The sequence below is a fragment of the Excalfactoria chinensis genome, chromosome 4 (genome assembly GCF_039878825.1).
Source record: "Excalfactoria chinensis isolate bCotChi1 chromosome 4, bCotChi1.hap2, whole genome shotgun sequence".
Lineage (NCBI taxonomy): Eukaryota > Metazoa > Chordata > Aves > Galliformes > Phasianidae > Excalfactoria > Excalfactoria chinensis.
In genome coordinates, this window is record NC_092828.1 from 81,393,351 (window position 1) to 81,417,601 (window position 24,251).

General features: G+C 55.2%; 1 protein-coding gene across 1 annotated transcript; it reads left to right on the forward strand.

Annotated features, from left to right (window-relative positions):
* The first annotated feature begins 1,064 nt into the window (after positions 1-1,064).
* On the forward strand, positions 1,065-23,013 carry NALF2 (NALCN channel auxiliary factor 2). Its single transcript, XM_072335142.1, has 3 exons — positions 1,065-2,193; positions 16,131-16,302; positions 16,435-23,013. The coding sequence occupies exons 1-3, from the start codon at positions 1,435-1,437 to the stop codon at positions 16,821-16,823; spliced, it is 1,320 nt and encodes a 439-aa protein (XP_072191243.1). The 5' UTR covers positions 1,065-1,434; the 3' UTR covers positions 16,824-23,013.
* The last annotated feature ends 1,238 nt before the right edge of the window (positions 23,014-24,251 follow it).

Below are 24,251 nucleotides of genomic sequence, written 5' to 3' on the forward strand. Positions count from 1 at the left end.
CTGGGATCCAGGTGACAAGAGGCCCTGAGGGGCAGCTGTCACCTCTTCAGTTCCTCTCCTTACAAGGTGCTTGCTGTCCTCCAGGGGAGAAAAGAGTTGGAAAGAAAGAAGTGAGCATCTGGGGCAGAAGCAGGAAAACACAAAACCCAGAGCTTTAGAAGGGAATTTGCCTGGATTGGGCTGCTGCCTTTGGGGCAGGTGAAAGGCAGCCCTATACTCTTCCATCCCTTCAGAATCCCACCTGCCCCAGTCAGCCAGGAGACCTCAGGCAGCCAGCCAGCAGAGTATTGCAGAATCACAGAATCGTTCGAGTTGAAAGGGTCCTTTAAAGGTCATCTGGTCCAGCTCCCCTGCAACGAACAGGGACAGGGCCAGCTCCTCCACTGCTAAAAGGCTGTAGGCGCTGCTAGGCGTGCTGTGTCAGTTCATCTGGGGACAGAGCTTGATGAAAGCCCCATAAATAGGAACACTTGAACCAGTTCCCACAGCCAGGTTAGCGCCTGAGGGTGAGGATGGGTTTGTGTACAGTGGAGCCTGGGAGCAGCTCTGCCGACGGGGCTCGGTGGCACAGAGCTGCTTCCGTTCCTGGGGAGCTGATAGCTGGCGGAACGAGCCTCGTGTTCCACCAGCCCACAAACAGCGTGCTGCCAAGGCTGGGTGCACACCGAGTGACACCCCTCCACCGCCCTCCCCCACCCCCCGGTTAGCTTCGGTGCTTCTACAGTGCTCCCCGGAAAGCCAGCTCTCGGGAATGGGCTCCTCCCAGGGCAAGCGGGGGTTGCCCAGCGCTCAGCCCGTGTCACAGCCGCGGCACCGCCGTGTCCGCCGCAGCGGGCCGGGCCGTGCGGGGCGGCGCGGTGCGGGGCGGCGCGGGGCGCTCCGGGAGAGCGAGCGGGCAGCGGCGGCGCGGAGCTGTCCTTCAGCACCACGGCACCTGCCGGCCGGCACGGCTCCGGGCGCTGCGGGGCGGCGCGGGGCCGTGCGGAGCCGGCGGGCAGTGAATGGGCGGCGGGCGGGCGGCGGGGGGGCCGTGCGGGCGCGCAGGCGCAGGGCTGCGCGGCTCCTCAAGGTGTTGGCGGCGCGGCCGAAGATGGCGACAGACTGAGGGCAATGGGGCCCGGCGGTGGGTGCGGCGGAGGGGCCGGCGGGCTGGCGCAGCCCACGGGGAAGCGGAAAGCCGAGTGAGAGCGGGGCCGGGGCATGCCCCCGCGCGGCGGGCCGGGGCCGGGAGCGGGGCCGGGAGCGGGGCCGAGAGCGGGGCCGAGCCGGCGCCGCCTCCTCCTCCTCCTCCTCCTCCTCCCGCCGCACCATGCCACGGCCGGCGGCGGCCTGTAGGCGCGGGCATGGAGGCGGCGGCGGAGCGGCGGCGGCGCGGCGGCCGCAGGTGACATTGGCGGCAGCGCGGCCGCAGGACCCCCGCGCCGCCCCCGCGGCATGATCCGCGGCGCCTGGATGTACCCCCGCGGGGGCGCCGGCGGCGGGGCGGTGTGCTGCGCGCCGCGCCGCAGCGACAAACCCGTGGCCGACCCCGAGCGGGCGCAGAAATGGCGCCTCTCGTTGGCCTCCCTCCTCTTCTTCACCGTGCTCCTCTCCGACCATCTGTGGCTCTGCGCCGGGGCCAAGCTGCGCGCGCGGGAGCGGAGCGGCGCGGGGAGGCCGCGGGGCCGAACGCCCCGAGCGCTGCAGGAGCCGCCCGCCGGCAGCTGCGAGGCGTTCCTGGGCAACCTGAGCCGGGCGCCGGGCCCCGCGCCGTGCCCCGCCGCCCGCGCGGACCTGGACTCGGCGTGCGCCCGGCTGCACTCCCTGCAGCGCCTGCTGGGCTCCTTCGCCGGCGTGCCGCTGCGCTCGCCGCCCGCCACCGCCCTCTTCTCCTCGCCCTCCTCCAAGAGGAACTTCTTACAGGCGTACTTTAGGAACTTCAACCTCTCCTTTTGTGATACTTACACGATCTGGGACCTGCTGCGGGAAATGGGAGGCCCGGACAGCTTGGATTGCAGCGTGGAGAACCTGATGGTGGATCTGGTGGCGGCGGCGGCGGGCGCGCTGGGCGGGGAGGCGTGCAGCAGCTGCGTGCAGGCCTACCAGCGCCTGGACCAACACGCTCAGGAAAAATACGAGGAGTTCGACCTCTTGCTGGAGAAGTACCTGCAGTCGGACGAGTACTCGGTCAGATCCTGCATCAGAGACTGCAAGGTAGGAGCGGGGCCCCTCCACGCTGCCAGGGTTCTCTGCGGTGCGGCTGTGTGAAAAGGACCAGGGATCCTGGGGAGGAGGAAGGGAAAGGGACGGGGCACCAGGCAGAAGCCCTAGCCGTGGCAGCATGGGGTGCTGGATATCCGGGTCCAACTGTCTGCATGCTGGTCCCTAAGTCCATGGTATGAGACCGGAGACCCAGGATGGGACCGGAGCCTTGGAACAGGACTGGAACCCCTAGGATGGGACTGGAACCCCAGGATGGGACTGGAGCCTTGGGACATGGCTCAGTGCTGAGCAGGGCATCCCCTCGCACCCACACACACACTCTGCAGACCCCAGCAATGCACATAGGTTGAGCAGATCAGGTGTGGGGCCTCTCACCTCTGCCTCTGGCCTGCACAGAGTGCTGGGGTAGCACACGGCCTTCCCCACGCACCGCTGATCCAGGGTGTACAGACATCAGTGACCTGAGATGAACCACAGAGCAGAGCCCCCTCCCCACAGACACAGTGGGTGCATGGACATCTCCCAGCACCTCACTCCCTTGTCCTGTGGGATGGACTGGTTGGTGTCACCCAGCATCACCCCAGACCAGGATGCATGGTACAGGGGACCAGGAACTCGCTCCGGGGCAGGTATCACCAGCCCTGCCTGTGGGGCTGGTAGGGGTGGCTGTACTCCAACATGTGGTCCCATCTTTGTGCTGCTGCACCCATAGAAGGTGACAGAGCCCAAGTCTCACAGGCATCGCCATGCTGTCAGCAGAGCAGGGGTCTGTGGGGCGGTCCATGTTCCTAAAGCCACAGGATTGCTTTCCAAGCCTCACATGGCACAGACGTTGCTCCTCTTGGGGGTTGCTCCCCTTTCTCCTCTACCCCCTCCCTTCAGTGCTGTCTCCAGGAAGCACAGCAGTCCCAGTAATTAAACCTGCAGCATCTGGGAGCAGCAGGAGTGCCATAGCACTGTGTGTGTGTTTCACCCCAGAGGGCTGCAGGCATAGCATCCCTGGGAGTGGCATGGAGCTGCCCCTTGCCTGGACCATATCAAGGGACACATGGAGCTGCGCAGCAGCTTCTGGAGCAGTGTTTTCTCCTGGGGAAGAATGGACCTTCTGGAGATGGTGCCTTTGACCGTGAGCATGGCCATGTGGTGCTGCAGGGGCTCTCAGCACCTCCTGCATGGAGCTGTTGTTGGGAAGGAGCTGGTGCTGGCATGCTGGGCTGATGCCAAGCCAGGTAATTGCAATCTGCTCACTGAACTTCCCCCTCTGGTTTTGCAGCTCCGTAGTACTCTACTTGCACCAAAGGATTTGGTGCTGCTGCTGTGCTCCTGGCGGTGGAGGAAGCAATGTATCTCATACTGCATGTGTGCCAGTGGTGCCCAGTGGGCTCAGCAGAGGGCAGGAGGAGATGGGAGGGATGGAATGGGCTCTGCAAGGTGCCTGGGGGTGCCCAGGGGCATCATCATGTGGGCAAGCTTGTGTATAAACTGAGCTGGCACCAGCGGTTCCAGTGGGTAGTTTCTTCACCCAGCGTTATCCCACTGGCATTAAAGGATGGTGAGGAGAGGTTGGCTTTTTAGTAGAGCAGATGGAGCCTGAACACAATTCAGGAGGAGGGGTTTGGGCAGAACTCCCAACATCTCCTGCTCCCCAGCATTGCCCCTAAGCACTCCCTGGTACAGAAACCTCAAGAGCGACGATCAGAAAGAGAACATAGAACTTGTCATTGGTAAAGAGGTGTTCCCATTGACTCCAGAGCACTAGAAACAGAGGCTGGCTCGGATGAGTTTTCCTCCAGTGTCCGTGGGCTTAGCATCCTCGATGAGAAAGCAGGAGATGAGCTTGGGTGATGCAGAGCTGAAGGCAGCTCCCGACTCACCCGCTGTCACACTCACACTCTCCTCCTTGCAGCATCTGTGAACACAGCTCTGGGGAGCAACAGGAGGGTGTGAGCAGTGCATGCAACCTGTAAGCACTCACCCATGCAAGACACAGGGAAATTCCCCTGCCTGAATTTTCCAAGGTGCCCACGCGATCTCTCAGCTCTCCCTCTTTTCAGCATCTCCTGAGCATCAGGCCACTTGTTTGAGGTGCTTCTGTATGCTCTGAGGTGCCTGGGGGCTTTCAGTAGTGGGAAGCTTGGCACTGCCCTCACTGTTTGTGTGAGATCAGACCCGGTTCGGTGCATTCTGGCCTTGTTTCCTTGTTGCTCAGCAGGGCCGGGCTGGCAGCACTGTCTGGTGGGACTTTGAAACAGGCAGGCTTTGCAATCCCTACCCAAGCACTGAATAACACTGCGTCTTTTGATGCTGCTTTTGGCTGTGTGCAGCTGGAGAGAATACCTGTGTGCAGCAACAGCGGAGAGCTGCTGCTCAGTGGTGGCAAAATGCACAGGTTGGTGACAACAAAATTTGAGAGGAGAAAAATACAACAGGTGGCCAACAGTCTGACCCTGACTCCATTCATACCTTCCTGCTCCACAGCAGGGGCTGGAAGATGGGATGCCAGCAAGGAGAGCACCTGTGCGCCCCTCAGACACTGTCCCGCTGCAGGGCCATGTCTTCCCCAACAGTGATGTCCCCAGGGAGCAGCACAGCTCAGAGAGCAATGCTGGGGAGCTGGCAGGCAGTGAACCAGTGTGGGGATGTGGGCTCTGCTGCTTTAATGCAGCAGCTGAAGTGGTGCAGGTGCCGCTCAGACACCGGAAGGCTCCATGTGTTTTGGGTGAGTGTGTCAGTCCTGCTGCTCTCCCCCTTCATGTTTAAGGCCCTTTGCGGCTACAGGGCAGGAGGGGCTCTGTGCACTCAGTGGCTGTGCACAGAAGGGCTTTGGCAGCTGGATACCCACAAACACGGTGGGTGCTGTGGCCACTTCTCCCTGGGGAGACTTGGGGTGGTGGGAGCCTTTGTGCACCAAGCAATCTGCTCCATCTTTGCAGAATGCAGTGCAGAGGGAATTCCCGCTGCTGTGAGCTGCCATCCTGTGGGATACTTCATGCTGATTTTTTCCCTTGTTTTCCTGTCTTTCTGGGTAGACAGAATGCAGCGTTGCCTCTTGCTGTGCCACTGTGAAATTAGATGTTTGTTGCTTTAAAGGCGGTGGCACTGCGCTTGTGCTGCCTAACGCAGCCAATCGCTGCTCCAGAGAGCACTCTGAAAAGCATGCATCCCCACCCTCGTTAGGGCAAATAAAGATCTATGGGATGGAGCCTGGTGAATTAAGGACTCATTAAGCTGTAAGAAACAAAGCTGCAGAGGGAGAAAGCCTGACAGGAGGGATCTGCTGGGCACTGCCGGGCAGCCGCCTGGGCAGGACCTGTAGCATCTCAAGGCAGATTAGATTAGTGGGGCTTCTCTGGGTGTGGGACTGACACTGCATCATCCTGTAGCTCTGTCTCTGTCCCCATGCTGGTTTCCCCGTTATCTGTTTGGAAGCAGGACACAGCTTTACCCCCCAGGTTTTTGGGCAGTGCAATGAGAAATAGAGTTTGGTTGCCATGTGGGCAGTGGCAGCAGCCGGGACACGGCATGGGGATGTCCTGGGTAAGCTGCCCTCCTGCCCTCCTGTTTTCTTGCTTTGACACAGAGAGTCAGAATAGAAAGATGGAAGCAGGGAGAGGTGTTACAGCACCCACCTGCTGCAGAAGGGGTCTGAGGTGCATCCATAGCACTGCCATGCCCTGAGAGGTGCGCTGACAGCAGCTCTGCCTCAGTCATGGCCCCAGGGTGGCTGAAAACAATAGGAAAAGTGGTGTCCTTTGCCCAGAACTGCTCTTTGCTGGTGGCGGCACAAAGATTTACTCACATTTCATGAGGTGAATGAAAAAAACAAACAAAAACAAATAAACAGTGGATCAGTGCAGTACTTAATTTGACAATTTGAGCAAAGACCATATGTGCGGGCTTAGCCGAGCATGCAAGTCAGCACTGCACGCCCATCCCCTATAAACAGAGGTAATCTCTTTCAGCCCTGCTCCACTATGTGGTAAAAAAGAAGGAATTTGAACCAAAGGGGTGTGCAGTTGCAGCAGCCATGGCACAGTTCATGCACCTCATGCAAGATCTTTGAAAACTCAGATCAGAGACAGGCGGGTTCTTCCAAAAGTAGAATAGGAGAGAAAGGAAATGGGCTGTCATGTCGTGCAAAGGGGGCATTTTGCTGGTGGGATCCCATAGGGAAAAAAAGGAAAAGGAATCCAAGTTTCTGACAGCAGCCAGGCTTTGTGCAGCAACAGCCGGGTTAGCAAATGGTGCATGGGAGGGTGAGAGCTCCGTCTCCATCCGGCTGTCACCGGGCAGCTACAAGTGACGCAGGTGCCAGCGCTGCTCCAGTGCCTGCATGCTGCAGGTGCGTGCCATGGTGCTGAGCAGCCCTGTGCCTCCAAGCAGGATGTGGGGTGAGGCTGGAGCAGCTCCCTGAGCCTCCAGCAGCTGGAGGTGATGGCTTTGGAGAGCATCCAGCATGTGTGGTGCTGCTGGGCTGCGGGCAGTGGGCGGTGAGCTCAGCAGAACGTGCCCAGTGCTGGCAGGCTGCGTGATGGTGAGCTACTGGGCTGAAGCAGGGCCACCTCGCTCTTGGGGCTGTGTGACAGGCAGCAGGATGTGCTGTCCCTGCATACAAAGGGACCTGGCTGCTTTGTGCAGCCCCGATGTTCTCTGGCACCACAAGGAACCTTACCTGGTGCGGGAGCTCACAGCAGGGTGTGGAGCCCCAAAGGCAGCAGGCTCTGTGGCAGCGATGCCCGCAGGGCTTTCCTCTGCTGGCAGCAGGCAGGATGCACCTGAGCTGTCACCAGGATGCCATTAGGATGCAGCTCATGCCTGGCTCTGCACAGAGGAAGCAGGGCTCCGCTGTTGTTTGAAGGGCAATGACTCAGGGACAGCAAATCTGAAAATGAGACACAGAGGCTGCTTGGGTGGGAAGGAGCTGACCCTGCCTGTCCACAGGACCTGCTCCCCTTCCCTCTTCCCTGGGCTTTTGCGTATGTGGCAGCAGCATCCCCTGGCGGGGTTTGCGTGTTGCAGATCCCTGCCCAATGAGCATCGTGGTGCTGCTGGAGGAGGAAGCACTGCCCACCCCACACATCCCCGAGGAGGAAGGCACGTGCTTGGCATCACAGCTGACATCTCATCTCTGCACAGCAGCCTTGCGGAGCAGCTGGTAAATGGGTGCTGGGCAGGGGCAGCTAGGAATGGGAAAATGCTGCAAGGACGTGAGTGGGGGGACAAGCCATGGTCTCCAGCTTATCTCCCACTCCTGGGTGCTGCAGGGGATGTCTCCTGCTGGGGAAGTCCTTGCTGTGTCACTGATGCCATGTTCAGCAATGCTTTGTTTGCAGTAACTCTTTGTTGGGCAGCATCAGTGTATGCAATTAATGGGCAGTTGACCTGCACGGTGGTTAGGGTGATAGAGCTGGTTGTGGTCTTGGCCTTGGTGGCATCCTGCTGGACTTCTCTCCCTGGTGCTCCCTGGGGTGACACCGCTGATAATCACAGGAGGTAATGAATCTTCACATGGCGCTGTGCAGTCTGGTTCTCTGCATGTGGGTGGTGTGTGCCTTAAACCTTAAACCCTGTCTTGCATCACAGCAAGCAAGGGGCACAGCAGCTGGCCTATGCTGGGTGCTTGGCACCATAGAGCTCTCAAGCAAGGCCAGGGTGAGTCCGGTTTGCCGAGGAGACCCCTCTGTGCCAGAGAAACTTCTCCTGGCTGCAGCCTGCCCTGGGTAATTTATTGTGTGTGGCACTGAAGTGTCTAGCCCTTATTTTTTTATATCCTATCTAATGTAACAGGATGTTCTCATTATCTGTATAAATGTTTAATCTGCTTTTGAATCCCGGCTGCAGCAGTATCTAATGGGGGTGAATTCCTCAAGCTCTCCTAATAGACGGCGGGCACCCGATTTTTTCCATCTGTCCCGACTCTGCCATCATCATCTTCATCTCCATAACTGTCTTTAATCACTTTGTCACTAATCAGCCAGCCAGCAGTGAGGCTGCAGCTCCCTAGCACTTACCCAGCAGCTGCAACAGGGAGAGCTGCTCAGGAAGGCAGCGGTTGTGCACTGGGGTAACTTCATTGCATGTCCAGGCCTTACAGTGACATTGGGCTGCACTGTCCCTGGAGTCAGGCTTTGTGGATGGTTGTTGGCAATAGGGATGGTGCCTGTTGGATGCCAGGGTTTGTGCCTGGGTCCCCAAGTGATGGGGAATCTCAATGAGGATCAGTGGGCTCCCGACGTGTGTCCCTGTGTGTTGATGTTGATTAGCTGCGGGGCAGCCAAGGAGAGGGGATGCAGTGAGGTCCCCCCCCCAAGCTGATGGTGCAGATGTGCCCAGGGAGCAGTGATTTGTCTGGGAAGCACTGCTGTGTTTGGCACACCTGGTGCATGCAGTGCCATGCATCCCAGTTCCCATCCCTCCATCCCCACAGCCCTGAGGATGCTCCGACGGAGTCCTGTGCTCCAGACAGCCCAATCCCCACTCACTAGCCACCAGCTGCATGTCCCCTTCCCACACATACCTTCACGCTCCCGAGGCCGCGCTGCCTTGCTGCCCCTCTCCCTTCTCAAGCCCAGCCAAACCCCTTCTAAAAAGGGACAGAAAGCAGCTGCCGGGATTTATGGCTGCCCATCTTGCTGCGTGGGAGCACTGCTGCCTTCTGCCTTTGCTCTCGGGTTCATGTGCATCTGAAGTTTCTCAGGACAGCGTCTGTCTGCTCCCTGCGTCCTGCAGCACAATGGGGCTTGCTTCTATAAGACTCAGTGTGCATTTTGTTTGCGTTCAATACATTTGTTTTACAGCCTGCAGGCAGCCCACCAAGACTGGGGCCACTTTGTCCCAGACGCTGCCCAAGCATGGGTAGAGGGGACAGAGCTGGCTGCGGGCACCAAGCACTCCACCAGCATCACAGAGGCATGGCACAGACTGGGGTCTGCACTCTCAGGAGCTCTTCCACCCCACTGAGTCCCCACTGGGAGGAAGGACTCATCTACCCCAAGGTGGCATTAATTAAATTAATTAAATGCCAATGTTGCTTTGTGGCAATTAGAGTGGTCTGAAGAAGCGGTGTGGTATCAAAAGCAGCAGCACATGGCCAGACTCTGATGGCAAATAGGGTCACCGTGGCAAGGCTGCACTGGGCAAACTGGGGCTGTTTTGGGGGAGCAGTGGTCTGAGGTCCCACACTGCCCTGAATCACTGTGGCTGCATGACTGGTTCCTGCACTGGACTGCCTACTGTCAGAGCAGGGGCTGCGGCCTCTCCCGTCATCCAATGGAGCCATACCACCAGGTTGAGGTGCCTAGGGCTGCATCCCCCAAAGTGCACACCCAGCCACATTCCCAGGGGATGCTTCCTGTTCTGATAAAGACCAAAATAAGGGTGATTCCTCATTTGCTGGGATAAGTATGGGCTGAAGCACTGGTCTGTGCTCAGTGCCATTGGTGCTGAGCTGGGTCTGAGCTAAGGGGATTTCAGGCTGTGTGGTGCCACCCTGCAAGGGATGCATCCTGCAGCGTCAGTTCCATGTATGGCTCCAGGTCAGTCCTTCTCGTGTCCTTCATTTTGGATGCACCAGACAACCTAAGTCCCACATTTCCCCCTTTCCCAGAATCCCCACAGTGGTTAAATGCATGCATGTGTGTGCAGAAGTCCAGGGGTTGGCATTCCCCTGTCCATGTGTCTGCATCTGATCTGTGATGTGGTGGGAGGATTTGTCCGAGCAGTTGAGGTGCGTGGAGGTCGTGCTGTAAAGCTGTTCTCTCTGAGTTTTGAAAGAGATGAGCTCAAAGGGCTGCTTGTGTCTGGCTTGCTCTAAGTAGCTCGGAGGGGGTTTTACTGGGAAGGCCATATAATCTATAAAAGAAATGCTAGCTTCTTTATTCCAAGAACTGGGAATTCAAAATGAAGATTCTAAAAGTGCGTTTCTTCCTGCAGTCACGAAGGTCAGCAGTGCTAGGAGCAGACTGACAGTGCTGTGGGGTAATCCTGGGGTGGTGAGGCTGGGATGAGGTCTGCTCCTGGGGTGCAGATGGCTCTCCTTCATGGTGCCGCTGCTCTGGATGAGACAGAGGATGCTTGGCTCCAGCACTGTCAGCACCAGGCACAGGAAAACACCATAAACAAAAAACAGCATGAAGAAAAAAGAGAAAACTGCACAAAGTAATGTTTTTAGTCCCTTCTCTCCCACCCCAAAGCAGAGCCTGTGAATATGACAGGGCCAGGCTAAGGCACGGCCACGACACTGCTTGGGAATATCAAAGTTACCGAAAAAAAACAGCTGTTCCCGATACGATGTTAGCACAGCCTATGGCAGGCCTAATGAGAAAAAAAATACAATGCTGCTTAAAAAGCTCGACATCGTTAATGTCAGAATTGCAGGCAGCGGTAATTGAATACAGCGGTAATTGGACGTTGCAGGCTGTGTTTGTGACTCCTGGCCGGCCGCTAGTGAGCATTCCCTTAATCCTTTGCCATCCAGGGGGCTCTTCTCTCCCCCTGCTGAGCCCTGCTTCCCCCGCTGCAGCCTGATGTGCCAGAGCTTGGAGATATGCCCAAGCGACTCATTAGCAGTACTCATTTCCCTGTGTCCAAGATTAATGAGGCGCAGCCACTCCAGATGCTCATGGCAGGCCATGGTGAAAAGGCGAGTCCTGAGAGCGACTCTTCCGGCGCAGGCAGTTCTGTCTTCACGATGGGGACATGGGGCACCATGGGCAGGACCTGCTCGCTCTGGGTGCCCGGTGGCACTGCTGCTGTGTGTGTGTGGCCCCAGAGACAGACAGCTGCCATGAGCTCGGTGGCACCAGCAATGAGGAAGAGGATGAGGAAGGGCATGAGCACAGAGCAGCAAGCAGAGCAGATCCACCCTAGCACTCCTGGATCATTCTGCAGAGCTGACCTCGGTGCCTTCTCCCAGCACTGCCCAATATTACTGTGATTAAGTGCTGCTCTGAGCAGCTTTGCCAAGCTCTAAAGTCAGGCGTGCTTTCTCCAAGCCCCCAATTTGCCTGCAGCTGGTGGAACCACTGATTGCAGCCTCTCCATGCCCGCCTTCTGGGCAGCAAAAGGGCAGCACCCTGCTCACCTGCACAGGGACATGCTGCCTTGCTCAGGCACAGGGATGGCAGCAGGTCTGCCTTGTCTTTGCAGGACAAGATAGATTTGCAGACCAAGATTTCCTGCTTCTCTCCCTGTCCTCGTTGTCTCCCCCCGCTTCGGTCTGCAAATCCCCGTATGGAGAAGCAGATTTTGAGCCACAGGCAGAGTTTCCCAGGGTGCATCCCCAGCACCGTGTCCTGCTCTGGTGGGAGAGCAGCCACTTGTCAGGTTAATTACAGACATTGGGTTAATTACAGCCGCTCACCCAGGTCAGTCCCAGGGATGCTCCTCCATTCCTGCATTGGTCCTCCCAGATGTAGCTGGCGCAGTCTAACAGCAAGCACTGCTGTTGGCAAAACACTGGCACCAAAACCAACCAAATTACTTCAAAACAAACAAAATAACAAAGCATTATCTGGTTTTGTGTGGAAATACTCAGGACACAGGAAAGACTGTTTTATGGGAGGGTTCTTGTGCAGGCAGATAGCTCACCTTCCTCATTGCCTATAAACGGGGTGTCAGATGCTTACCCCTTTCCTCAGCAGCAAAGCTTCCTGTCCTTTCATGGCCATCCAGGCAGTGCTCTGAACTTTTGGGAGACCACATCACTTGTATTCACTTGGATGGGCTGGAGATCAGCCAAAAGCAAAAGCAGAATGGCAGGAACGCCCACTGTAGCCCAATTCACTGCCTACAGAAACCATTAAGGACAGGGTAAAGTGGGTGAGCTCTCTGTGGTGAGTCAAGCAGAGAATAAATCTCCACCTGTCCTAAATTCTCACAAGTCCTTTAGAAGAGCAAGAAAAAGCAGGCTGCATGGGATAAGCTCAGAGGTGTCAAAAGCTGCTGAAAACCTGAGCTGTAAGCTCAGTGCTTAGCTAAGGGAACTGTAGCTTTGAGGAAAAGGTGCCAGTGCACCAAGCCCTGGAAATGCCCAGCACTCAGCCTGGCTGGAAGTAGAGTGGGGTGCTGAGTGCCTGGCTGACCCCATGTGCATCCCACATGGGCCTCACACTTCCCTCAGCTGCTCCCCAGCCCATCCGTGTCCCTCTGGGTTACTCATGGCTACGTGGAGGCTGGAGGATGGTCTGCAGGAGACCATGGGTTTGGTTTTGCCATGCCTGGAAAACCCTTCTGCAGGAGGAGTGCTATCTGAGTCTGGCTCTTGGAACTGCTTTTCCTTCTCTCTTAGCATGGCCAGGGCTGGGGCAGCACACCTAAAGGGAAGAGGATGGTTGGTGGGTCCTGTCTGCTCACAGCTGGGGTGGTCACTTGCTTCTGAGCAGCAGTGCAGGAAGGAGGCACAGATGATGAAAGGGAGGGAAGAAATGTGAGAGTAAATCAGTCAGGCTCGCCTAAGTTATGACTAAACGGGGAGTATGATACATCTGCAAATATTAGAAATGTGTAAACACAGAGGAGGGAGAGGGATGATTTATGGGATGATTGAAGGGAATGAACTTTTGGATGGGAAAATGTAGGTCAAGTAGCGAGGAGAACTTGCAGGCATTGAGATAACTGCTGGCGGCAGGAGCAGCTCCTCCTTGGGAGTGGGGCTGAAGTCCCATGGGGGCAGTGGGGGCTCCGGGAGATGCATCCCCCTGAGGATGGCAGCAGGGTGATGTGGTCCTCCCAGAGCAGAACATGCCATGGGTAGGCAGTGCACTGCGTATGCAGTTTGGTCCCTTTCCCGTCCCTGCACCAGATGGGGTTGGTTCATGATTTGCTGTTGTATGCATGGTCAGTTAACATTTGTAGCAGGATCTCAAGTGTAACACAGTGTGCTGTATATGAACCGTGCTCTTCACCTATTTGCTATTTATTATTTGTAACCATGGAGCTTGTAAGAGTGTGTGCAAGAGAGGCTTCAGTGCCCTCTATGTGCTGTGTGGATGGCAGGCTGACTTCAAGGGAAAGGCCTGAATGGTCTCTCACAAAAAGCAAGTGGAGAGTTGTCTGGCAGTTGATCCATGGTTTTACTCCTGGCATCTCAGTGAGACCACTCTCTGTAGAAGATGTCTCAGGCCTTATCTGCTGTCTTCTAGTCTCACTTTTCATAGAATCACACAATCACAGAATGGCCTGGGTAGAAAAGGACCACAATGCTCATCCAGTTCCAACCCCCTGCTATGTGCAGGGTTGCCAACCAGCAGCCCAGACTGCCCAGAGCCACATCCAGCCTGGCCTTGAATGCCTGCAGGGATGGAGAAGCTCCTTGCGCAACCTGTTCAGTGCATCACCACCCTCTTTTCCCCTGAGATACCTCATGAGTTTTACTTAACACATTCTACCTGCAGCTTGGTTGTTTGTGGTGCAGTTGGTGCATCCTGTTTATAACTCTGGAAAGACTGTGGCTTTGAGGAGAACTCATCCCACCCAACTTCAGCCACTTGAAGCATCTGATCTATGCTGGCTGTCAGGCACCAAGCCCTGGAGCTGCCTAGCACTCAGCCTGGCTGGAGGTAGAGTAGGGCACTGAGTGCCTGGCTGACCCCACATGCATCCCCAGTGGGCCTCACACATCCCTCAGCTGCTCCTTAGCCCACTGGTGTCCCCCTGGGTGACTCACACTCTGCATCCAGCAGGGAAGCAGCAGCACCTCCAGCCTATATGTGCAGCCAAAGCCACTAACTCAGATAACAGTTGCAATAATGAGTTTATTTTAAAAGGTCAAAAATTAAGTCCTGAATGCCTAACAGACCTAAACATTTTGATTGGAGCGTGTTTATGGCAGGAGATGCATTTCATAAGGCTGTTGTTTCTCTCTGCTTTTTCTTTCTGTTGCTCTGACAGCCGGGCCGGTACCCGTTGCCCGGTGGGTGCCTCCCGGTGCCCCTGGGTTTGCCCTCTCTGTGCCCACGGAGCGCAGCTGTGTGCCGCCTGTGCCCCCTAACGGGGAAGTGGGGAACGCGCCCGGCCGGGCGCCGCTCTGCGCCTGGCAGCCGCTCTGCTCCAACTGCCGCCCGGCAGGGCTGCCCCGCGCTGAGCCCATCGGCAGGACGGCCGTGTCCGGAACACCGGGACTGTGGTTCTAATGCGGACTTCGTGCCCGCCTGCAGACACGCATGGACGGCTGTGGGGCAGAAGTGAGGACTTGCTAACCTGTAGGATCATAGGGCCATAGAATGGCTTAGATTGGACCTTACAGATCATCCGTCTCTTCCTATCCTGTCTGACCAGTGGGTGCTTTCAAGCAGAGTTTATATCTCCAGGTTCTCCTTCCTACCTATTTTAATGTATCGTTACCTGCTGAAATGCTTAACGTTCTGCTGAGTCCTACTGAGGTTGCACTGGGAGTGATGGTTGGCATCCCTCCCTCTGAGTAGAACCCATTATGCCTGTTGAGCACCACGGGGCAGCCCAGTGCTATGTGCTTCCCTGAGCTTTTTCCTCCTGGCTTCCCCACTGCCCAGCACCAGCCCTGAGGAGTGCAGGCTGCTCAGTAGGGCACATGCTGGTTATCCTTACCTGCAGTCCTATAATACCATGTCTGCAGCCTTATAGAACCCCATCTGCAGCCCTTTAAGTCTATGTCTGTGCCATGGAGAAGGAGGCTCAGGAGGAGAGGGCAGTGGAGGTGGGGAAGTGATTACCCCAGGCTCGCTGCCCATCTCCCCTCCTCCTCAGCCCTGAAGAATGAGCTCAGGCAGATGCAGAACCAGAAGCAGAGCTCCAAGCTCTCCCTCCCGGCCGTGTCCTCATGGGCTGATTACAGTCAGTCCATCCTCTGGAGCCGTTCCACTTTGTCTAAATAATTAACGTCCAGAGGGCCAGAGAGAAAAAACAGGGCTGCAGCTGGAGCTCCACTTCCCAGCTGAAGCCCTGGCCACAAGGCTGTTGCCTGCTGCATGTATTGCGTCCTGGCCCCCAGTAAATTTGTTCTGATGAAAGTTTCAGCAAAGCACGCTTCCATGAAAATTCTGGTTTTCATGAATTGGCATTTTCCAGGAAAAAAAAAAAAAAAAAGAAAAAGAAAAAGAAAAGGGGGGGAAGGAAGAAAAGCAATAGAAAGAAGTTGCCAAGAATTTCCCAACCAGCATTAATCCTGAGACACTACTATGGTCCAAACAGACGATGATAAGGATCTATGGAAAACATGGGGAAACAAAGAAGAGATGTTTTTAAGGCCTCCAGAAAATAGAAATCCAGCTGGAAGGAGGGGCATGGGGTTTATCCCAGCATGCTCAGGAGGGAGATTCATTCCCTTTCAGGGCAGGGAGCCCTTTCTAGTTGGTTTCAAAGGAAGTTGGATGTGGTCATTAATGAGACCTTTGTTTTGTTGCTAAATGATACGTTCGTGGATGAGCTGGAAACATCAGGGAGATGCAGCCTGAGGAAGCTCATTGCTCAGAGCTCTTCTCCAGTGCAGATGGGCAATTCCCCCCATGCCCAGTGCCTGGGAGGTGTGGGGCATGGGGGTGATCTCTGCACTCTGGCCATGGGGCTGTGCCTGGCCCCACATCTCTGTAGCTACATGAGGTGGGGAGGTGGGCATGACTGTGTGCTTCTGAGTGGCTTTTCCAGCAGACAGAGATGCCCAAAAGACAGGCAGCTCCATAGGGAGGGCACCAGCAGCCCAGTGCATCCCTGTCTATCCCATGGCTTGTACCATGTGGTTGGTTCACTTCTGTGGTGGTTTTTATTTGATTAGATGAGCTCTGCAGCCTCCGATGTTCTCCTTTAGTTGGTGGTTAGCTCAGTAAGCAGCCCAGATGTACCGACAAGCACTTCCAAGTGAGATAGGGGCTCTCTTCCTGTTAACCCAGCTCTCTGCATCTCTGGGGTTGCCAGGTGCTGGGGAGTGACATGTCCCTCTTGGTGACTTCCCCTAGGCTGTCTACAAGGCCTGGCTGTGCTCCGAGTATTTCAATGTGACACAACAACAGTGCCGACACCGGATCCCATGCAAGCAATACTGCCTGGAGGTGCAGACCAGGTGCCCGTTTGTGTTACCGGACAACGATGAGCTGATCTATGGAGGCTTGCCTGGCTTCATCTGCACAGGTAAGGACGGTGGGGCTGCGAGTGATGGGGGTGCACCTCATGGTCCTTGAAGTCTCTCTGGGAGGGAGGAGGAGGAGGTTCCTGGGCTGGGCTCCCTCCATGCAACCTCGCTGACCCCACTCCTTCCTGCAGGGCTGCTGGAGAGCCAGCTGCCCGAGGAGGAGGCCAAGTGCTGCGAGGTGCAATGGGACTCCTGCGACCACCCCCCAGACAGCAGCTCCGACACATCCCCCAAATCCACGGCGTCAGAGTCGCTCCATTACCACCGCCACGATCCCCACCTCCATCACCAGCGGCAGAACCACTACCACCTCTACCACCACCACCAGTACCACCACTCCCCGTCCTTGCTGCCGGTCTCCGCAGGGTCTCGCCTGGGCAGCAGCAGGATCCGGCTGTGCGTGCTGGTTCTGATGCTCCTCCACACCATGGTGTCTTTCTCGAGCGTGCACAGTGGCGGTGGAGGGCTCAGCCCAGAGGCCCTGCCCTCCTTGGATGAGAGCGTGGCGCGGGATGAGTGATACGGAGGGCAGAGCCGACCTCCGAGAGGAAACGCCAGATCTTTTTCCACGAAGGGGGGCACATGCTATTCCTCCAATGGGAGGCACGGGATTGGGGGTGACACACGCAGACACACCCCCACACATACCCCCAAGAGCTGCTCGCCGCGGGGCATCCCCGTGATGAAGAGTCTCTAATGCGCACAGGGCTGCGGGACTCGGCGGTGAGAAGGGTTCAGTCAGCAGCAGCCAGGCGGCTCAGCTTGGGGCAGGACGGGATGGGAAGTGGAGGGGATGGGACCCCTCAGGGGGTGGCCCCATGGGTACCACATGTGCCTTGGGTACCCACCAGCTATGTGCCAGGAGCATGGAAATCAGCCTAACTCCCATTTCTCTTCTGTCTATAAAGCCCAGCGCCCTCTGGTCCCAGATGGGTTTGAGGGTATGGAGACAGCACTTCTCTGCAGACCCTTCTCTTCCCTTCTTATCCCTGGGGAAAGTCCAGCAAGGCAAGGCAGGCCCTGCATGGCCTGACCAGGCTCCTTCTGCTGCTGGTGGTGCTGGCAGGGCTGGAGGATGCTGTCCTATGGTGCTGGTGGGGTTGGTGGGGCAGGAGGATGCTGCACTACGGTGCTGCTGGGATTGGTGTCACTCGGACCAGCGCTCCCCGCTTTGCAACATGATGGTTCCATTTACCATCTTTTGCTCTCTTTCCCCATGGGAGAGGTTGCTCTCGGGGAGGCGTTAGGGAGACATGGTGAAGCTGAGGGTGTCTTCAGCTTGCAGTGGGATCAAGGCTGGTAACAATTGGATGAAAGGCTTCAGAGGGCATCCTTCCATGCTTCGCGGCCACAAATCATCTACTGGATGGCAGAAGGACTGGGCGAAGGGCTGGAGAAATCTGGCTGGTAGGGATGGTCTCCCACACAGAGCAGAGGCGCTAATAAGGCCCAGCTGGGGAAGGGAGTTCTCCCAAATGCTTTTTATCAATAGTTGCCCCCAGATCAGAGAACGCTGAGGAACCCACCCGGGGCAGTGGCACTCACTCAGGCAAGGTGCAGCCTCAGTCAATGCAGGCTGAGCCATACCTGAGTCCAGAATTTCTGAGTGTTCAGTCCCAAACAGACACCAGGTCTCTCCCTACCACAAAGCTCCCAGATTCTTTATGCACCACAGATCTTTGAAGGCAGCACAGAGGAGGTGGGGAAGCAGGCTACAGTCAGCTGCAGAGTGCCATGGTCACAGCACGGGTGCACACCCGCTGTTTCTATCCTTGCCCCTTCAGGTTAGCCCAGGGTTAGGGTCAGAGTGGCCCTGTGGAAGGCATGGGGATCGTCCTGCTGCACTCAGACCCATCCCAGGGCCCTGTGGAACAGTGGGGAGGTTCAGAGCTGTGAGCATTTCTAGCTTCTGGTCTGGCGAGGTGAAGCAAAGCCCCGTGCACAGCACTGCTTCTGATCTGGAGGAGGGCAGCACCAAGAACCTTACAGGAAAGGCTGCTCCCAACATTTCCAGCCCATTCACAAACCAAAGAGGCTCTGAAAAGCAGCTGAATGTGTGACTTCTGCTTTGACTTGAACCTCAGAGCTCTGGGGAGATGTTTACACACTACCAGTTACCTGTTACCAAAGTTCTGAGGATGCAGAGCCCATGGGCTTGTTGTGCACGGGCTGTTGGGCAGGAGAGCTCAGGATTGTGGGAGGTGCAAAGAGTTTCCCAAGCAGATTCTATTACTGTTGCCACCCAGGATGGATAGGTAGGGCGATTCTTGTTTGAATATTCACAGCAGCATCCCGGTATTTGCAGTCTGGTTTACACCAAGCTGGGAAGTCAGACGTGCAACAGCTCAGCAAACAGGAGTGGGGCTGCTCCATTTGCTGTGCTGCGGCACCGCAGCGTTGTGCACGGCTCTGGCGAATAGCAAAGACACACAGCGAGAGCGAGGGAGGGAGCACAGCCACATCCCATTCCTTCTTAAGGAAATGAGATTTTTCATGTACTGCCAAGAGTGAAGCTGATTCCAGGCGCCTCTCCCCGACATAGGCTGCGTCCAATCTGGGGGGAAGCATGGCCCCGCGCGGTGCGTCAGCACACGGCCCTGACTCAGCTCTGCTCTTTGTCTGCCCACAGCTTGCTGGGGGTGCTGGGCCTCTGCACCACTGCTACACAGAGTGACAGCAGCAGGGACAGCTTGGGGACACCGCGTTTGAGTGCAGGGATGGGGATCCCAGGCAGGGAGCAGCTCAGGGTGCTGCTGCGAGGGGCTGTGGCATTACCTAGTGTGACTGCGAGGAAAGTGCTGAGTCTTCACAGAGCGGGGCTGTTGGAAGGAGTTCTTTTATTTAGCAAGTCTGGGCTGCTGTCAATAAGTTCTGTGGTTTTCGGGCACCATATGCTGTATTCAACACTTTGCCAATGGCGTTAAACAAATCCAGACACGGCTGTTTGTGGAGCGGGATGGAGCAGCTGGGAGCAGTGCGTGACACAGTCCATCACTGTAGGGCCAGCAGATAAAAATCTTCCCTCTGCCTTGACACTGCAACCCCAATAACCCTCTGCATCAGCCTTCCCCTTTCTAGAAGAGAGAAGCAGAAAGCAGACTGGGCGCAGGCTCAGCTGATACCCCGTAGTTCCCCATTGCGCCCTTTGCAGAGCATCCCCGGGGGAGCACCGCCCCACGCAGCCCATCCTGCAGGAATTCAGCCCACGGAGCTCCTCCTTTCCCCTCCATTCACTGATCTGATTTCTTCCCCCGGTGCTGGGGGTCGGGATGGTGCTGCAGGGAGAGGTGGCCACGGCCATGGCCTGTCTGCTGCGCCAGCTCTCTGCTTTGTGCTTTAATGTCGCTGCCAGTTGTACAAATTAATTAAAAATAACTGAAGAAAAATCCCAAAGAAAGGCCCCGCTTCCTCTGGTGAAGATTAATCATTAGTTGAGCCTTTTTCTTATGAAAATACAGATCCATGGTAGCCCCAGGCGAAAGATTCCCAGGGAGAGCCCTCACCATTCGTGCTCTGAGTTAGGGAAATCGCTTTGAAAGCATCTGACAACTAAAGCAGAACATGTTGAGTAACTTGGCAACACTCTGAAAACATCTTGAAATGGTTTTTGTTCAACACATTTTGCTTTGCTTCAATAGGAGATGTCAAGGCAGTTCATTCACTGCCACTCAGGGCTGCGGGCGATGCCGGGAGACGGCTCCTCTGCCCCTGTTAAAAGAGGCAAAGAACTGAAAACCCTGATATGTGCTGCTGTGAGCCAGGGGCAGGGTGGTGCTGCCACATTGGAATGGCCTGGAGCTCCGCATGGCTGCCTTTGCTGAACCCACATTGCTCATCCCTTATCCTGCATCCTATATCCTACACCTCGCATCCCATATCCTGCATCCCTCATCCTCCATCCCAAATCCTGCACCCCACCCACAGCAGCCCTGCCCTGTTCCCTGCTGCCTGGTTCAGCTGCTGCCCTTCCAGCAACTTCAGATGCCCATCCTCAGCTTGCATTGGAGCATGATCCAATACACAGCCACCACCCCAGGAAGGAACACCCCTTGAAATTAAGAGACAAATTCAAAACAGAAATATATATATATATATATATATATGGAGAAAGTGGCTGAGAAAATCTATGCAACATGCCCAGCAATTTTGTTTATAGATTTTTTTGAGCTGCCCTGTGAATTTCCATCCATGGGAGCATAAATCATTATTCCAAGTACATTAGAGTCACAGAATGGCTTGGGTAGAAAAGGACCACAGTGCTCATCCAGTTCCAACCCCCTGCTATGTGCAGGGTCACCAACCAGCAGCCCAGGCTGCCCAGAGCCACATCCAGCCTGGCCTTGATTGCTTGCAGGGATGGGGCATCCACAGCCTCCTTGGGCAACCTGTTCCAGTGCAGCACCACCCTTTGGGTGAAAAACTTCCTCCTGATATCCAACCTAAAACCGCCCCATCTCAGTTTAAAACCTCCTGCCCTGTGTCCTGGATCCCAGCAGCTCGGGGCCTGCAGGCTCCATCTGGGTCATCCCTCAAGGATTTTGTCACAGTTCTGTGCACAGTGTCAGATGTGTCCATAGAAACGGGCTGCAGCTCAGCTCTGGGCACTGGAAATGATCCTGAGCAGTTCCCACCTCCAGCATTCAGAACAATGGCACTTCGCGGCCATCTCATTGCAATAGGAAGATGACTCCAGCTTTGCTTACTGTAAACTGAAACTCCCCCCCCCCCCCCCCAAAAAAAAAAAAAAAAAGAAGAAGAAAAAAGAAAATGTAATATATTTATTTATTTACTTTACAAATTGGCATCAGCTTATGAAATTTGGGTTTGGTTTTGCCACTTTTAAATGTATTTATTTGGGATCTGTCCGTGCTTGGATTGCAAAACAAAAAGCCATTTTGAGCCAGACAGCTTTTGGGGTTGTTTCTTTTTCTTTTCATTTTTGAAACATATCAGGACAAGGCATATGGATAATTAGCACTGATTTTTGGTTGGTTTTTTTTTTTTTCACATTCAGAAATGTATCCAGAACTGCCCTTTTTTTTTTTCCCACAGAACCTTTCATTTTCCAAAAAAGAAAGAAAGAAAGAATGAAAGAAAAAGACAAAAATCAATCACACTTTTTCTGCTCGCGCGGTTGGAGCTGGTGGTGGTGCATTCGGAGAGAATAGCAATTTGTCAGGAATTCCAACCAGCTCAGCTCAAAATAGCACCCAGCCATTTCTCAGGAGCAGTGGGCTGAACAGCACTGTGGTGAAATCAAACTGGAGAGCTTCCTTCCTTCCTAGTTTCCTTCCTAGTTTCCTACCTTCCTTCCCTCCTTTCTCCCTTCCTCCTTTCCTTCCTTCCTACCTCTCTTACTCCTTTCCTTCTTTGCTTTCTCCAACCCTTCCTCTTTTCCTTCCTCCTCTATTCCTTCCTTCCTCCTCCCTTCCCTTTTCCTTCTTCCCATCTTCTTTTTCCTTCCTTCCTTCCTTCCTTCCTTCCTTCCTTCCTTCCTTCCTTCCTTCCTTCCTTCCTTCCTTCCTTCCTTCCTTCCTTCCTTCCTTCCTTCCTTCCTTCCTTCCTTCCTTCCTTCCTCCTACCCTTCATCTTTTCCTTACTTCTCCCTTCCTTCTTTCTCCCTTCCTCTGTTCCTTCCCTCCTTTATTCCTCCTTTCTTCTCTTCCTTGTTTCCTTCCTTCCTTGCTTCCTCCCATCTTTCTTTTCTCCCTCTATCCCCAGAGCTGCAGACCTGTCATCTCACCTGTGGCTGCAGAGATGCTCCCATTGCAGACACCACTGCAGTCCCCGGTGGCTGTTGGCTGCCCGCAGCCATCTCTCCAACCACACTCTGTTCTTTCCCAACCCATTGCATCCCAGCTCCTCCTGGCCTGCAGAGCACTCAGCCAGCACTGATGGGAAGCCCTCAAACCAGAGCATTTTCCTACATGTTCATGGGAGTTTAAATTTGGAAGGAATTAGACCAGTGGATCTGGCAAGGACACTGCAGGGCAGGCACGGGGAAAAGCAAACACAGCATTCCAGCAAAGAACAACCTAAGGGGACAAAGGGGAGAGCCCGGAGGGGGTGGGGGTGGCCCATGGGGGGAGGGCTGATGGTGGCCGAACCCTTCTCACTCGCTTGGAGCTGTCGGTGGGTGCAGGGCCTCAACCTGCACGGTGCCCAACTCAGCGCTGCGAGGTGAACCAACCATACTGCTGAAGTCAAAGTACTCTTTCTAATCCACCCCGCCCGGTTTTCTCTTTCTTTCCAGCTTTCGTCCTCTGCCTCCCCCCCGTCCCTCCCTCTGTTCCCACCCCCCTTCTGTTTCTCTTTCTCCCCTCTGTCATAAGAAAGTGACTGTGTCCTCGAGGGGACAGTTTTCTTATGCCATTTTATACACTGTGCTTCATGTTTAGAACTTTTTTGCACTAGTTCCTATTACATTTATTTTCCAAACCGGTTTGACAAAAAATAAACGATTAAAAACAAACAAACAAAAAACCAACAAAAAAGAAAAAAGAAAAAAACGAAAAAAAAAATAAAAAAACCAACCGACAAAACCAACACAAAACCATGCTATAATTCCGTTGTATTAAAGATATTATCCTACTACTCTCTGTGTTCAATAGTCTCTGTACCTGTAATGCTTTCAGTTCTGTTGTATCCGGGGCAGAGGTTTGCTCCGCTCCTTGTTTAACCCAGTACGGAAATAAAATGTTAAGAGTTGACGATCCCCTCCCGCTCTCTTGTGCCTCGCTCGGGGCTCGCAGGTCCGCGCTGCGCTCCGGCCGTGACTGCAGGCGGAGCGGGGCACGGCGCGCTGCCTCGCCGGGTCCGCTTTCGTAACCTTCCTTTGTATTCTTTTGTTTCTCGCCTTCGCATTTCTTGCCATGGGGCTCACCTCGGAACAATAGGGGCAAGGACTGTCACCAAGAGATTCATCATGGAGCAGTGACTAAGCCAGGGTATCCAAATTTTGCCCGGCTGAAGCCCACACCCACATGTAATCTGGAATTAATTCATCTGGACGACAGATCTCGGCATGCAGCAGAGCCGGGGCTCTCCTCTCCAAACGGAGCTCTGCGTGCCCGGCTGCAAAGCAATGAAGTTATACTTTGGCCGTCCCCACCCTGAGCCGTGAGCTCTCAGATTGGGAAGAAGATGGGGAAGATGAGAGCAAGGAGGGAGAAATTGAGGATAAAGGGATGATCGGTGCAGAAGACAACCATAGGGTGCTGGAGAAGAAGATGGGAAAAAGCTGGGGCATGGGCAGCTGAATGGGGCTGGCAATGTACTGCTCCCACGACAGGCAGCTGGAGAGCCCCTGACCTGCTGCAAAGCACTGGTGGCAGCAGCAGGCACAGGTGTGTAAACCCTCTCTCCATCTCTCTCTCCCTCCCTCAGCTGTCTGCAATTGCCAGCAATGAACCTTACCAGATAAATGCGCTGCTGGGGCACCTCCCTGCCCTTTGGTTTGAAGGAAGCAAACCATCTGCAGTTCCCTGGGAGGACACTTCAGAAGCAATATGTGTGTGAGCTCTGTCTGGAGTTCCCAGGTAACCTCATTGCTTTGGTGGGGTGTCATATGGGAGCACTGGTGGTATGATACAGCGTGGTGGGTCCTTTGTCCTAAAGCCCATTACTCTGGTTTGTTTTGGGCTCATTGGCTCATTAGAACCTGGGAAGCAGATGTGTGCAGACACAACCCTCACTGTGCACTTGGGTTCCCTCACCCCACCCTATCCCTCCCTGCTTAATGAGGAGGAACTTCGGAGCCCTGGGTGAGCCCTAGGCTATGCTGCTGGCACAGGCTGTGTGGGAGCCCACATGGACTAGAATGATCCACATCCCCCATCTCCCTGGCCAGGTAAGGATGTGGTCACTTGCCACCTGGTGCAGATCCTGCTGCTGTCTAGTGCCTGGAATGAAATCAGGTGTTAAGAAAGGGGAGGAATTCTACACACAA

Coding starts and splice junctions, on each gene's coding strand:
- NALF2 (XM_072335142.1), top strand. CDS start 1,435: ATGATCCGCGGCGCCTGGATGTACCCCCGCGGGGGCGCCGGCGGCGGG. Junction 2,194..16,130: donor CCTGCATCAGAGACTGCAAG/GTAGGAGCGGGG, acceptor GACTTCCCCTAG/GCTGTCTACAAGGCCTGGCT. Junction 16,303..16,434: donor GCCTGGCTTCATCTGCACAG/GTAAGGACGGTG, acceptor TCCTTCCTGCAG/GGCTGCTGGAGAGCCAGCTG.